This window comes from Mobula hypostoma, chromosome 1, assembly GCF_963921235.1.
Source record: "Mobula hypostoma chromosome 1, sMobHyp1.1, whole genome shotgun sequence".
In the NCBI taxonomy this organism is placed as follows: domain Eukaryota; kingdom Metazoa; phylum Chordata; class Chondrichthyes; order Myliobatiformes; family Myliobatidae; genus Mobula; species Mobula hypostoma.
In genome coordinates this window covers 230,969,272-230,985,920 of record NC_086097.1, presented here as the reverse complement: position 1 = coordinate 230,985,920, position 16,649 = coordinate 230,969,272, and the positions used below count along the sequence as shown (strand labels likewise).

Here is a 16,649-nt window from a genome sequence, read left to right as displayed (position 1 = left end):
AAAAGGTTATTGTAAAGCACAAGCCAGAAGATGGATACAAAAAATTTCCAAGAAACTGAATATCTCTTGGAGTACAGTTAAGTCAATCATCAAGAAATGGAAATGCGCTCTAAATCTGCCTAGAGCAGGCCCGTCCTCAAAAACTGAGTGACTGGGCAAGAAGGGGACTAGTGAGGGAGGCCACCGAGAGACCTATGACAACTCAGGAGGAGTTACAAGCTTCACTGGCTGAGATGGGAGTGACTGCATATACAACAACTGTTGCCCCGGTGCTTTACCAGTTGCAGCTTTATGGGAGAGTGGCAAAGAGAAAGCCACTGTTGAAAAAAAAGTCACATGAAATCTCCACTGGAATTTGCCAGAAGACGTGGGAGACTCTGAAGTAATCTGGAAGAAAGTTCTTGGGGTCTGATGAACCCAAAGTTGAGCTTTTTGGCCATCAGACCAAACGCTATGTTTGATATAAGCCAAACACTGCACGTCATCAAAAACACACCATCCCTACCACGAAGCATGGTGGTGGCTGCATCATGCTGTGGGGATGCTTCACTGAAGCAGGCTCTGGAAGGCTTGTGAAGGTAGAGGGTAAAATGAATGCAGCAAAGTGCAGGGAAATCCTGAAGGAAAGCCTGATGCAGTCTGCAAGAGAACTACATCTTGGAAGATTTGTCTTCCAGCAAGACAGTGATCCCAAGCATAAAGCTGAAGCTACACAGGAGTGGCTTAAAAACAACAAAGCTTATGTCCTGGAATGGCCAAGTCAGAGTCCAGACCTGAATCCAATTGAAAATTTGTGACTGGACTTGAAACGTGTTGTTCACTACAATCCTCATGCAATCTGACGGAGTTTGAGCAGTTTTGTAAAGAAGGGTGGAAAAAAAATTGCACTGTCCAGATGTACAAAGCTGACAGAGACCTATCCACACAGACTCAATGCTGTAATTGCTGCCAAAGGTGCATCTACTAAATACTGACTTGAAGGGTGTGAGTAATTATGCAATCAGTTATTTTGTGTTTAATAATTGTAATAAATGTAGACCAATTTGTAGAAAATTGTTTTCATTTGGACACAAAAGAGTCGTTTCTGTTGATCAGTGTCAAAAAATCCAAATTAAGAAATGACACCTCGAATTCCATCTGGGTACCCTCCAACCTGATGGCATTAACATCGATTCTCAAACTTCTGGTAATGCATCCCCCACCCCCTTTCACCATTCCCCATCCCATCTTCCCTCTCTCACCTTATTCCCTTGCCCACCCAACACCTCCTTCTGCTTTCCTCCCCCCCCTTTCCTTTCTCCCATGGCCTTCTGTCCTCTCCTATCAGACTCCCCCTTCTCCAGCCCAGTATCTCTTTCACCAATCAACTTCCCAGCCCTTTACTTCATCCCTCCCCCTTCAGGTTTCACCTATCACCTTGTGTTTTCTCTCCCCTCCCCCACCTTTTATATCTACTCCTCAGCATTTTCCTCCGGTCCTGCCAAAGGGTCTCGACCTGAATTATCGACTGTACTGTTTTCCATAGATGCTGCCTGGTCTGTTGAGTTCCTCTAGCATTTTGTGTGTGTTGCTTGGATTTCCAGCATCTGCAGATTTTCTCTTGTTTCAGATTAAATCCACTGTGTTTCAATGTTGTAAAACAATAAAACGTAAAAACTTCCTGGGGGGGTGAGTACTTTTTATAGGCACTGCATATGTGCCTAAGGTCCTTAGAATTAAAGATGATTTTCAAACAACTTACATTTAGCACTTCTGTGCAGGCTTGAACCATCATTGAGAATGGGGATGTCTTTGGAGCCTATATAAATGTCCAATGTTGGCACCAGACTTGAAATACAAAGATTTCCATTCTCCAATGAAATAAATCCTCACTTTCCTGTTACAGATGCAGTCAGTCAAATGGTTGAAATCGGTGTATAAAGAGCTTGTTATTACATAGATGTTGTTGAAAAGCTTGTTGAATCTTTCTTGTTTCATGTTACAGAAAATGTCCTACTCCCGGTTGTAATGGGTCTGGTCACATAACTGGAAAATACACGGCACACCACCGACTCTCAGGTTGCCCTCTAGCTGAACAAAACCAGCTCAAGGTCAAAATAGAGCCACAGGACAATGAGGGGCCCGCTGACAATAAATCAGTATTATCATTCATTCAACGCAAAAGGACCAAACAGCAGAGCAGGTAATAAAGCATACTAGCTGTTTAATAAGAAACAAGGTTTTATTGACAGAAAGTTCAGGGTGTGTGACCTGATGACAAGAAAACGTATTGGTGAATGAGAGAGGAGTTTAGATTAGATTATGAGGACACGCAGTCCCCTGCGCCGATAAGGGGGCTGCTGTTGTAGTCTGGCGTACTGACCTCTACCTTGCCGAGGCACAGCGACAACTTGCGGATATCTCCTCTTATTTACCCCTCGATCGTGACCCCACTAAGGAGCACCAGGCCATTGTCTCCCACACCATCACCGACTTTATCCGCTCAGGGGATCTCCCATCCACTGCTACCAACCTTACAGCTCCCACACCTCGCACTTCCCGTTTCTACCTCCTACCCAAGATCCACAAACCTGCCTGTCCTGGCCGACCTATTGTCTCAGCTTGCTCTTGACCCACTGAACTCGTTTCTGCATACCTCGACACGGTTTTATCCCCCCTTGTTCAATCCCTTCCTACCTATGTTCGTGACACTTCTCACGCTCTTAAACTTTTCGATTTTAAGTTCCCTGGCCCCCACCGCTTTATTTTCACCATGGATGTCCAGTCCCTATATACTTCCATCCCCCATCAGGAAGGTCTCAAAGCTCTACGCTTCTTTTTGGATTCCAGACCTAATCAATTCCCCTCTACCACCACTCTGCTCTGTCGAGCGGAATTAGTCCTTACTCTTAATAATTTCTCCTTTGGCTCCTCCCACTTCCTCCAAACTAAAGGTGTAGCTATGGGCACCCGTATGGGTCCTAGCTATGCCTGCCTTTTTGTTGGGTTTGTGGAACAATCTATGTTCCGTGCCTATTCTGGTATCTGTCCCCCACTTTTCCTTCGCTACATCGACGACCGCATTGGCGCTACTTCCTGCACGCATGCTGAGCTCGTTGATTTTATTAACTTTGCCTCCAACTTTCACCCTGCCCTCAAGTTTACCTGGTCCATTTCCGACACCTCCCTCCCCTTTCTAGATCTTTCTGTCTCTATCTCTGGAGACAGCTTATCTACTGATGTCTACTATAAGCCTACTGACTCTTACAGCTATCTGGACTATTCCTCTTCTCACCCTGTCTCTTGCAAAAATGCTATCCCCTTCTTGCAATTCCTCCGTCTCCGCCGCATCTGTTCTCAGGATGAGGCTTTTCATTCTAGGACGAAGGAGATGTCCTCCTTTTTTAAAGAAAGGGGCTTCCCTTCCTCCACTATCAACTCTGCTCTTAAACACATCTCCCCCATTTCACGTACATCTGCTCTCACTCCATCCTCCCGCCACCCCACTAGGAATGGGGTTCCCCTGGTCCTCACCTACCACCCCACCAGCCTCTGGGTCCAACATATTATTCTCTGTAACTTCCGCCACCTCCAACGGGATCCCACCACTAAGCACATCTTTCCCTCCCCGCTCTCTCTGCTTTCCGCAGATATCGCTCCCTACGCGACTTCCTTGTCCATTCGTCCCCCCCATCCCTCCCCACTGATCTCCCTCCTGGCACTTATCCGTGTAAGCGGAACAAGTGCTACACATGCCCTTACACTTCCTCCCTTACCACCATTCAGGGCCCCAAACAGTCCTTCCAGGTGAGGCGACACTTCACCTGTGAGTCGGCTGGGGTGATATACTGCATCCGGTGCTCCCGATGTGGCCTTTTATATATTGGCGAGACCCGACGCAGACTGGGAGACCGCTTTGCTGAACACCTACGCTCTGTCCGCCAGAGAAAGCAGGATCTCCCAGTGGCCACACATTTTAATTCTGCGTCTCATTCCCATTCTGACATGTCTATCCACGGCCTCCTCTACTGTAGAGATGAAGCCACACTCAGGTTGGAGGAACAACACCTTATATTCCGTCTGGGTAGCCTCCAACTTGATGGCATGAACATCGACTTCTCTAACTTCCATTAATGCACCACCTCCCCCTCATACCCCATCTGTTACTTATTTTTATACACACATTCTTTCTCTCACTCTCCTTTTTCTCCCTCTGTCCCTCTGAATATACCCCTTGCCCATCCTCTGGGTCCCCCCCCCCCGCCCTTGTCTTTCTTCCCGGACTTCCTGTCCCATGATCCTCTCGTATCCCTTTTGCCAATCACCTGTCCAGCTCTTGGCTCCATTCCTCCCCCTCCTGTCTTCTCCTATCATTTTGGATCTCCCCCTCCCCCTCCCACTTTCAAATCTCTTACCAGCTCTTCCTTCAGTTAGTCCTGATGAAGGGTCTCGGCCCAAAACGTCGACTGTACCTCTTCCTAGAGATGCTGCCTGGCCTGCTGCGTTCACCAGCAACTTTGATGTGTTTTGCTTGTCCTCTTTTATTGTCATTTAGTAATGGACGAGTTAATCTAGAAACCAGCAGTCTTTTGAAACTAAGTTAAACTCAAGAAAATATTACTGAATATTTCAAAGAGCATTATTGAGAACAATTAGGCTTCACAGTACTGTATCCCTGTATGGATTAACCTTTGATACGGATGAGGACATCCATACATGGTTTCTGAAATATATTTTTAGTTTGCTAATGGGATGTGGGGTCATAGGCAAGACTCATGCTGCAATTTGGAATACAGTGAATTCCAGTTAATTGGGCCACCGGTTAATCAGGACAGCCGCTTATTTGAGACAACTCTTAAAAGAACAAAAACTAATTAAGAAAATAGCCGGGATTCCATTGGGTTACTTGGGAAACTATACCACCTAATTGGGGCAGGAGACTGTTGCCCAACAGTTTCGAACTAGCGTCAGATGCATGCACCTTTGTGGCCATTAGAGACCACACCATGCTGAGAGTGAACAGCTTTTAAATAGCGTCAGTTGCGTGTGTCTGTGTTCAAAAAGCTGAGATTTTTGTCACTGATAGTTGGTGAGAACTAAGCAGTAAGACAATTCAGAACTATTTTGCTCACTGTGGTTTCCAGCATTCCGGTCTGGAGATGCCCAGAACAGCTGTGAGAGAAAAGTAAACTATTTCACTGCTACACAAGTTAGGAACTATGAAGAATCTGTGGGTATCAATAATCAGATGAATGTTAGAATAAAATGAATATTTGGAGCATGCAATCATCATTAGCATTGTATGAAGGCAGTCCACTATCTGCACTGATTTTGTTCATTTACAACACAGGAGCCCCCCAGGGCTGTGTCCTAAGCCCCCTCCTTTACTCTCTGTATACCCACAACTGTGTCACCACCCACAGCTCCAATCTGCTAATTAAATTTGCTGACGATACTACATTGATTGGCCTTATCTCAAATGATAATGAGGCAGCCTACAGAGAAGTCATCACCCTGAGACAGTGGTGTCAAGAAAACAACCTCTCCCTCGATGTCGCAAAAACAAAGGAGCTGGTTGTGGACTACAGGAGAAACGGAGACACGCTCACCCCTATTGATATCAGTGGATCTGAGGCTGAGAGGGTGAACAGGCTTTAAGTTCCTCGGGAAACACATCACCGAGGATTTCACTTGGTCTGTACATACCAGCTGTGTGGTGAAAAAAGCACAACAGCGCCTCTTTCACCTCAGACGGTTGAAGAAGTTTGGCATGAGAACCCAAATCATAAGAACTTTCTACAGGGGCACAATTGGGAGCATCCTGACTGGCTGTATCACTGCCTGGTATGGGAACTGTACTCAATCGCAGGACTCTGCAGGGAGCGGTGCAGACAGCCCAGCACATCTGTGGATGTGAACTTCCCACCCTTCAAGACTTTCACAGTGACAGGTTGAAGTTTCATTGGGGACCTGAGTCACCCCAACCACAAACTGTTCCAGCGGCTACCATCTGGGAAATGGTACCGCAGCATTAAAGCCAGGACCAACAGGCTCCTGGATACCTTCTTCCACCAGGCCATCACCAGGTGGTTGTAGATGGTTCGTATTCTGAATGGAGGATTGTGACCAGTGGTGTTTCCACAGAGATCTGTTCTGCGACCCCTCCTCTTTGTGACCTGGATGAGGAAGTAGAAGAGTGGGCTAGTAAGTTTGCTGATGACACAAAAGTTGGGAATGTTGTGGATAGTCTGTAGGGTTGTCAGAGGTTACAACGGGACATGATAGGATGCAGAACTGGGCTGAGAAGTGGCAAATGGAGTTCAACCCAGATAAGTGTGAAGTGGTTCATTTTGGTAGGTCAAATTTGAAGACAGAGTATAATATTACTGGTAAGACTCTTGGCAGTGTGGAGGATCAGCAAGATCTTGGGGTCCATGTCCATAGGACACTCAAAGCTGCTACGCAGGTTGACGGTGTTGTTAAGAAGGCATATGGCGTGCTGGCCTTCATCAACCGTGGGACTGAGTTCAAGAGCCGTGAGGTAATGTTACAGGTATATAAGACCTTAGTTAGACCCCACTTGGAGCACTGTGTTCAGTTCTGATCGCCTAGTTACAGGGAGGATATGGACACTATAGAGCACAGAGGAGATTTAAAAGGATGTTACGTGGATTGGAGAGCATGCCTCATGAGAATAGGTTGAGTGAACTCGGCCTCTCCTCCTTGGAGTGACAGAGGATGAGAGGTGATCTGATAGAGGTGCATAAGATAATGAGAGGCATTCATCAGAGGCAGAGGCTTTTTCCCAGGGCTGAAATGGCTAACATGAGGGTCATGGTTTTAAGGTGCTTGGAGGTAGGTACAGGGGGGATGTCAGAGGTGAGCGTTTCACACAGAGATTGGTGGGTGCATGGAATGCACTGCTGGCGAGGGTGGTAGAGGTGAATACAATGGGGTCTTTTAAGAGATTCTTCGGTACATGGTTTAGGAAAATAGAGGGCTATGTGGTAGGGAAATTCTTGGCAGCTTCTAGAGTAGGTTACATGGTCAGCACAACATTGTGGGCCAAAGGGCCTGTAATGTGCTGTAGATTTCTATGTTTCTGTATATCAATTCAATTGAACTTACATTCAATCAAAAGAACGTGGCAGCGTACATTGAATTAATACACAGTTTTATAATACTGTAGTAGTATTGCTAGTGTTCTAATTCATTCTGTATTTTATTTAAATGTAAAATTTGTTACTCAGTTAAATGGTAGTTTGTCTTTTCTCTGCCATTTTAATTGCTTCCATGAGACTAGAGCTAATTGGGGCAGTCGCGTAAGTGGGCCAAAGTGTACTGGTCCCAATGTGTCCCAACTCTTATTTTTCTCCTGACAAAGGGTCTCATCCCAAAATGTCAGCTCTTTATTTCTCTCCATAGGTGCTGCCTGTACTGCTGAGTTCCTCCAGTATTTTGTGTGTTTTCTGGCATATTTATTAGCTTGTTTTTCCAGCAACTTTAAAATAATCAGAAGTTTAAAAGAATGAAAATCACAATGTTATACAGTCTAATTCCATTTACAAACGTTTGTATAATTAAGGGTGTTTAGAACATGTGGAACTACCTGATAAATGTCAAGAAGACATATTGATGAATGACCCAAGCTCATATGGGAAATAAAATATCTTTCTGAATTAATTTACATTGAATCTCAGGAAATATCTCTGTAAACCAAAGTCACTTTTGTTTCTAATATAGGAGAGCATGCATATTTGTGTAGAAATGATAATTCCTTGTTGGTTTAATCTCCACAAAAATATAGGAGCTGCTTCCATCCTGTACACTTCATCACTCCACACTTACTACAGAAATACGCTTTTGTAAAAATTTAGAGCAGCTAATCTTTACCTTTTATAGGTTTATTTTGAAAAATGCATTTTAGCTTTTCTCTTCCATTGATGGCTGCATTATCCAGTTCTATTTTATATACAGTGGATTCCAGTTAATTGGGCCATTGGTTAATCAGAGCAGCTGTTTATTTGGGTCAACTCTTAAAGAATCAAAATACTAATGGAGGAAATGGCCAGGATTCCCTATGTTTATTTGACACACTATGCTGCTTAATTGGGACGTGGGACTGTTCCCGAATAGTTTCTAATTAGCATCAGTCACATGAACGTTTCTGGCCTATTTTCACTGGTCTAAGTGTTCTCTTAAAAGATGTTCCCGTCAAATTATCAGCAGTTTTCAGTCCATCGTTGCTGGAAACTATAATAGGGCATTGCTGTCTAAAGTCTCTCCAAAGTTCTGTCAACACATCCAGGTGAGCACGGGGGAGATAGCATACTCGACCACTGCTACTCTCTCTTCCGCGACGCCTACAAAGTGCTTCTCTGTCGGCTATTTGGGATGTGGGATCATTCCTCCATCTTTCTTCTGCCCGTGTACAGGCAGAACAATATTAAAACCGTCCACTGTTGGTCCGACCAATCGGTCTCCATGCTACAGGACTGCTTTGATGACGTCAGCTGGAATGTCTTTCATGATGAGGATGTCTCCGAGTTCACAGAAGGGGTCACGAGCTGTATCTGGAAGGGCATTGAGAACGTTGTCTCCCAAAAATCAGTCAGGGTCAATCCAAACCAGAAACCTTCAATCAACAGTTCTGTTCATGCTGCACTTACCGTGCGAGATTGAGCTTTTGCTGCCGGTAACCAAGAGGAGCTCAAGAAATGCAGCGACGATCTACGCAAAGTCATCAAGGCTGTGAAACGACAATACAGGGACAAGATCCAGACACAACTCTCCACCAACAACACACACAGCTTATGGCAAGGTCTGCACACCATCGCAGACTTCAAAGCTAAACGCGGTGGAGTTTCCAACATCACTGCCTCTCTTCCAGATGAGCTAAGTCTTCTTTTATGCTCGGTTCGATGTCACCAACACTGAGACCCTGAGAAGGGCTGCCAAAGCAACCTGCACCTTGGCCATCTCCGAGTCTGAAGTACGCAGGTGCCTCCAACGAGTGGACGGTCACAAGGCTGCAGGGCCAGATGGCATCCCGGGCGGGTACTCAGAGAGTGCACGGCACAACTGGCAGTTGTGTTTACAGACATATTTAATCTCTCCCTCTCCCAGTGCAGAGGGCCCTCCGGCTTCAAAACATCCACCTTTGTTCCTGTACCTAATATGGCAGGGAGATGGGAACCCACACAGAAAAGAAGAGGGACGTGATGCAGAGACCAAAGCTAGAGTTAGTGAAGAAAAAAGTAAGAGTAGAGTGTATAAAAGTAAAAAACAAAAATCTCAATCGGTCACTAGATTCTAAAAGGACAATGAGTGTAAGGGCACTTTATCTAAATGCCCGTAGTATTAGAAACAAGGTTAGTGAACTTGTGACACAGATCAGTACCAAGACATATGATTTAGTGGCCATTACAGAAACCTGGTTGCAAGGTGGAGATGACTGGGAATTAAATATCCAGGGGTATCAGGTAATACGGAAAGGTAGGCAGAGGAGGTGGGGTGGCGCTCTTAATTAAGGATGAGATCAAGGTGACTGTGAGAGACGATATAAGATCTACGGAGCAGAATGTTGAGTCCATCTGGGTAGAGATTAAGAATAGTAAAGGGAAAAAATCACTGGTGGAGTTGTCTCTAGGCCACCTAATAAAAATATTGCAGTGGCAGAGGTGATTAACCAAGAAATAACTGAGGCTTGTAAGAATGGAATGGTAGTTGTCATGGGGGATTTTAACTTCCACATAGATTGGGTGAATCAGGTTGGTCAAGGAAGTCTTGAGGAGGACTTCATAGAATGCATCCATGATGGCTTTCTTGAGCAGCATGTTAGTGAAACTATAAGGGAAAATGCTATCTTAGATCTAGTCCTGTGTAATGAGACAGGTAAGATTAACGATCTTGTAGTCAGGGATTCTCTTGGAAAGAGTGATCATAGTATGACTGAATTTCGCATACAGATGGAGCGTGAAATAGTTAAATCTAAAACTAGTGTATTATGCTTGAACAAGGGAGATTACAACAGGATGAGGGAGGAGTTGGCTAATGTGGATTGGGAGCACAGGCTATTTGGTAGGACAATTGAGGAACAGTGGAATACTTTCAAAAAGATTTTTCACAGTGTTCAACAAAAGTATATTCCTGTCAAAAGTAAGGACAGTAAGTGTAGGGAGAGCCAGCTTTGGATAGTCAGTCAGTCAGTGGGTGGGTGCCGTCCCGAATCCAGGGTTGGCGGCTATGCACCTCCATCTTCTTCGATCTTGCGCTCTTTTTCTGGCCTCAGCATAACTCAACCCAGTCCATTGCCTCACATTATCGTACCAAGTGGTTCGCTGCCTTCCTCTTTCCCTCTTTCCATCTATCATCCCTTCCAATGTCAATTTCTGCAGTCCACCACCTCTTAACAAGTGCCGGACATATTCCAGCTTCCTTTTCTGCACATTCTTCAGTAACTCCTTTTCTCTCCTCGCTCTCTTCAACACGTCCATATTACTGACCTTCATCACCCATCTAATTTTCTGCATTCTCCTTAAACACCACATCTCAAATGCCTCCAGTCGTCGTTGCACTTCCTTGCATAAGGTCCACGATTCGACTCCATACAACAGACTGCTCCAGACGTAGCATTTCCAAATTCTACAACGCAGCCCAAAGCCTAACCTCTTGCCACACAGCACGTCACTCAGGCTCCAGAACGTTGATCTTGCAATTTCAATTCTTCGTCTAATTTCTGTATCACATTTCCCATCCTCTGTCCCAAGTACACAAACTTCTTGACTTGCTCTATGCCTACACCGTGAATTTTGATACCGATTTTGGGGACTTCTTTCTTCCGTGACACTACCATCATCTTTGTCTTTGCAGCATTTATTTTAATTTCAAATCGTTCTCCTTCAGCATTTATCTTACCTACTTAGTCTTGGATAACTAAGGAAGTAAAAGATAGTATCAAATTAAAAACTCATGTACAAAGTTGCAAAGAGTAGTGGGAGACTGGAGAATTGGGAAAACTTTAAAAAGCAACAAAGAACAACTAAACAAGAAATAAGGAAAGGGAAGATAGAGTATGAAAGTAAATTAGCACAAAATATAAAAACAGCAAAAGTTTTTATAAATACACTGTATAAAGCGGAAGAGGGTGGCTAAAATCAGTGTAGGTCCCTTGGAAGATGATACGGGGAAATTGATATTGGGTGATAAGGAAATGGCTGAGGCATTGAACGACTATTTTGTGTTGGTCTTCACAATGGAGGACACATCTAATATGCCAAGGAATGATGTTATGGACGAAATGGGAGGTGAGGACCTCGATAAAATCACTGTCACTAAAGAGGTAGTGATGAGCAAACTAGAGGGCCTGAAGGTAAATAAGTCCCCTGGTCCTGATGGGATGCATCCCAGGGTGCTGAGGGAATGGGTAGGGGTTATACTAGAGGCGTTGGTAATCATTTACCAAAATTCTCTAGACTCTGGGCAGGTCCTGGCAGATTGGAAGACAGCAAATGTCACGTCACTTTTCAAAAAAAGGATGTAGGCAAAATACGGGCAACTATAGGCCAGTTAGCTTAACATCTGTAGTCAGGAAAATGCTTGAAGCTGTCATTAAGGAAGAAATAGCAAAACATTTAGAAAGGAAAGGTTCCATTAGACAGATGCAGAATGGATTCAGAAAGGACAGGTCCTGCTTGACAAATTTACTGGAATTCTTTGAGGACATAATGAGTGCAGTGGATAGGGGGGAACAGGTGGATGTCGTATACTTGGATTTTCAGGGGGCATTCGATAAGGTGCCGCACAAGAGACTTATAAATAAGATACAGATGCATGGAGTCAGAGGAAGTGTATTGGCATGGGCAGTGGATTAGTTAACCAATAGAAGGCAGAGAGTTGGAAGGAATAATAGAAGAGCAGATTATTATCTCAATAGTGAAAGATTGCAGCATGCTGTTGTGCAGAGGGACTTGGGAGTGCTTGAGCGTGAATGGCAAAAAGTTGGCTTGCAGGTACAACAGGTTATTAAGAAGGCAAACGGAATGTTGGCCTTCATTGCTAGAGGGATTGAATTCAAGAGCAGGGAGGTCATGCTGCAACTATACAGGGTACTGGTGAGACTGCACCTGGAGTACTGTGTGCAGTTCTGGTCTCCATGCTTGAGGGAGGATATACTGGCTTTGGAGGCAGTGCAGAGGAGGTTCACCGTTGATTCCAGGGATGAAGGGGTTAACTTATGAGGAGAGATTGAGTCGCCTGGGACTATACTCTCAGGAATTCAGAAGAATGAGAGGCCATCTTATAGAACATACAAAATTTTGAAAGGGATAGATAAGATAGAAATAAGGAAGTTGTTTCCATTGGTAGGTGAGATTAGAACTAGGGGACATTGCCTCAAGACTCAGGGGAGAAGATTTAGGACGTCGATGAGGAGAAACTGTTTTTCCCAGAGAGTGGTGACTTGTGGAATTCTCTGCCCAGGGAAGCAGTTGAGGCTTCTTCACTAAATATATTTAAGATACAGTTAGATAGATTTTTACATAGTGAGGGAATTAAGGGTTATGGGGAAAAGGTAGGAAAATGGAGCTGAGTTTACAGACAGATCAGCCATGATCTTGTTGAATGGCGGGGCAGGCTTGATGGGCAGATGCCTATCCTGCTTCTATTTCTTATGTTCTTATGTACCTAAAAAGACCAAGGTAACATGTCTAAATGACTGGCATCCTGTCGCACTCACCTCAATAATAAGCAAATGCTTTGAGAGGTTGGCCAAGGACTACATCTGCAGCATGCTACCACCCACACCGGACCCCTACGATTCGCCTACTGACACATCCGATCAACAGACAACGCAGTAGTCACAGCTCTACACACCATCTTTACACATCTTCTGACATCAATAACCGATAGAAGCTAACCCCTATTGACATCAATGGATCTGCTGTTGAGAGGGTGAACAGTTTTAAGTTCCTCGGCAGAAACATCACCGAGAATCGAACGTGGTCTGTGCGTACTGGCTGTGTGGTGGGAAAAAGCACAACAGAGCCTCTTTCACCTCCAGTGGTTGAAGCAGTTCGGCACGAGTCCCCATATCGTAAGGACTTGCTACAGGGGCACAATTGAGAGCATCCTGACTGGCGGCATCACTGCCTGGTATAGGAACTGTACCTCCCTTCATCGCAGGACTCTGCAGAGAGTGGTGTGGACAGCCCAGCGCATCTGTAGTTGTGAACTTCCCATGATTCAGGACATTTACCAAGACAGGTGCGTAAAAAGGGCCCGAAGAATCATTGGGGCCCCGAGTCACCCCAACCACAAACTGTTCCAGCTGCTACCATCTGGGAACAGTACTGCAGCATTAAAGCCAGGACAAACTGACCCCAGGACAGCTTGTTCCACCAGCCCTCAGACTGATTAACTCACACTCATCTGAGCGTATTCTATGTTACATTGACTGGTCTATTTATTATGAGTTGCTATAATTGCATGTTGCACATTTAGATGAAGACATAACATATAAGATTTTTACTCCTCATGTATGTGAGGGATGTAAGAAATAAAGTCAATTCAATTCAATTCAGTTATAATGAATTATAATGAGACGTGGCTAAAGGATGCTTGTCTCTGGGAGCTGAACGTCCAAGGATACATGGTGTATCAGAAGGATAGGAAGGTAGGCAGACGGGGAGGCATGGCTTTATTGGTAAGAAATGATATTAAATCATTAGAAAGAGGTGATATAGGATCAGAAGGTGCAGAATCTTTATGGGTTGAGCTAAGAAATCGCAGGGGTAAAAGGACCCTGATGGCAGTTATATACAGGCCTTCAAACAGCTGCAGTGATGTGAACTACAAATTAAAACAGGAAATAGAAAAGGCTTGTCGGAAGGGCAGTGTTATGATAATTGTGGGGGATTTTAACATGCGAGTGGATTGGGAAAATCAGGTCGGCACTGGATCTCAAGAGAGAAAATTTGTAGAATGTCTGCGAGATGGCTTTTTGGAACAGCTTGTTGTTGAGCCCACTAGGGGATCAGCTGTACTGGAATGGGTATTGTGTAATGAACCGGAGGTGATTAGAGAGATCGAGGTGAAGGAACCCTTAGGAGGCAGTGATCATAACATGATTGAGTTCACTGTGAAATTTGAAAAAGAGAAGCCGAAATCTGATGTGTCGGTGTTTCAGTGGAGTAAAGGAAATTATAGTGGCATGAGAGAGGAAATGGCCAAAGTTGACTGGAAAGGGACACTGGCGGGAAAGACGGCAGAGCAGCAGTGGCTGGAGTTTATGCGAGAAGTGAGAAAGGTGCAAGACAGGTATATTCCAAAAAAGGAGAAATTTTCGAATGGAAAAAGGATGCAACCGTGGTTGACAAGAGAAGTCAAAGCCAAAGTTAAAGCAAAGGAGAGGGCATACAAGGAAGCAAAAATTAGTGGGAAGACAGAGGATTAGGAAGTTTTTAAAAGCTTACAAAAGGAAACTAAAACAACAGGAATTCTGCAGATGCTGGAAATTCAAGCAACACACATAAAAGTTGCTGGTGAACGCAGCAGGCCAGGCAGCATCTCTAGGAAGAGGTGCAATCGAAGTTTCAGGCCGAGACCCTTCGTCAGGACTAGCAACTTTTATGTGTGTTAAAAGGAAACTAAGAAGGTCATTAAGAGGGAAAAGATTAACTATGAAAGGAAGCTAGCAAATAATATCAAAGAGGATACTAAAAGCTTTTTCAAGTATATAAAGAGTAAAAGGCAGGTGAGAGTAGATATAGGACCGATAGAAACTGATGCTGGAGAAATCGTAATGGGAGATAAGGAGATGGCGGAGGAACTGAATGAGTATTTTGCATCAGTCTTCACAGAGGAAAACATCAGCAGTATACTGGACACACAAGGGTGGCAGGGAAGAGAAGTGTGCGCAGTCACAATTACGACAGAGAAAGTACTCAGGAAGCTGAATAGTCTAAAGGTAGATAAATCTCCCAGACCAGATGGAATGCACCCTCTTGTTCTGAAGGAAGTAGCTGTGGAGATTGCGGAGGCATTAGCGACGATCTTTCAAAAGTCGATAGATTCTGGCATGGTTCCGAAGGACTGGAAGATTGCAAATGTCACTCCGCTATTTAAGAAGGGGGCAAGGAAGCAAAAAGGAAATTATAGACCTGTTAGCTTGACATCAGTGGTTGGGAAGTTGTTGGAGTCGATTGTCAAGGATGAGGTTACAGAGTACCTGGAGGCATATGACAAGATAGGCAGAACTCAGCATGGATTCCTTAAAGGAAAATCCTGCCTGACAAACCTATTACAATTTTTTGAGGAAATTACAAGTAGGCTAGACAAGGGAGATGCAGTGGATGTTGTATATTTGGATTTTCAGAAGGCCTTTGACAAGGTGCCACACATGAGGCTACTTAACAAGGTAAGAGCCCATGGAATTACGGGAAAGTTACATACGTGGATAGGGTGTTGGCTGATTGGCAGGAAACAGAGAGTGGGAATAAAGGGATCCTATTCTGGTTGGCTGCTGGTTACCAGTGGTGTTCCACGGGGGTCCGTGTTGGGGCCGCTTCTTTTTACATTGCACATCAACGATTTAGATTATGGAATTTGGCTTATTGGCTTTGTGGCTAAGTTTGATGACGATACGAAGAGCGGTGGAGGGGCCGATAGTGCTGAGGAAACGGAGAGTCTGCAGAGAGACTTGGATAGATTGGAAAAATGGGCAAAGAAGTGGCAAATAAAATACAATGTTGGAAAGTGTATGGTTATGCACTTTGGCAGAAGAAATAAACGGGCAGACTATTATTCAAATGGGGAGAGAATTCAAAGTTCTGAGATGCAACGGGACTTGGGAGTCCTCGTACAGGATACCCTTAAGGTTAACCTCCAGGTTGAGTCAGTGGTGAAGAAGGCGAATGCAAAGTTGGCATTCATTTCTAGAGGAATATAGTATAGGAGCAGGGATGTGATGTTGAGGCTCTATAAGGCGCTGGTGAGACCTTACTTGGAGTACTGTGGGCAGTTTTGGTCTCCTTATTTAAGAAAGGATGTGCTGATGTTGGAGAGGGTACAGAGAAGATCCACTAGAATGATTCCAGGAATGAGAGGGTTAACATATGAAGAACGTTTGTCCGCTCTTGGACTGTATACCTTGAAGTTTAGAAGAATGAGGGGAGAGCTCATTGAAACATTTCGAATGTCGAAAGGCATGGACAGAGTGGATGTGGCAAAGTTGTTTCCCATGGTGGGGGAGTCTAGTACGAGAGGGCATGATTTAAGGATTGAAGGGTGCCCATTCAGAATAGAAATGCGAAGAAATTTTTTTAGTCAGAGGCTGGTGAATCTATGGAATTTGTTGCCACGGGCAGCAGTGGAGGCCAAGTCATTGGGTGTATTTAAGGCAGAGATTGATAGGTATCTGAGTAGCCAGTGCATCAAAGGTTATGGTGAGAAGGCGGGGGAGTGTGACTAAATGGGAGAATTGATCAACTCGAGTACAGGAGCAGGGAGGTACTACTGCAGTTGTACAAGGCCTTGGTGAGACCACACCTGGAGTATTGTGTGCAGTTTTGGTCCTCTAATCTGAGGAAAGACATCCTTGCCATAGAGGGAGTACAAAGAAGGTTCACCAGATTGATTCCTGGGATGGCAGGACTTTCATATAAAGAAAGACT

The 16,649-nt window shown here is 44.5% G+C and overlaps 1 protein-coding gene across 6 annotated transcripts in view; it reads left to right on the top strand.

The window, feature by feature from the left end:
• Positions 1-16,649, top strand: part of LOC134355649 (lethal(3)malignant brain tumor-like protein 4) — a 427,935-nt gene that overhangs the window by 298,456 nt on the left and 112,830 nt on the right. For all 6 annotated transcript variants that reach the window (XM_063065900.1, XM_063065889.1, XM_063065869.1 and 3 more), the window contains one exon: positions 1,985-2,182. In XM_063065900.1, the coding sequence (XP_062921970.1) occupies positions 1,985-2,182 (198 nt within the window). The remainder of the gene's footprint in view (positions 1-1,984; positions 2,183-16,649) is intronic.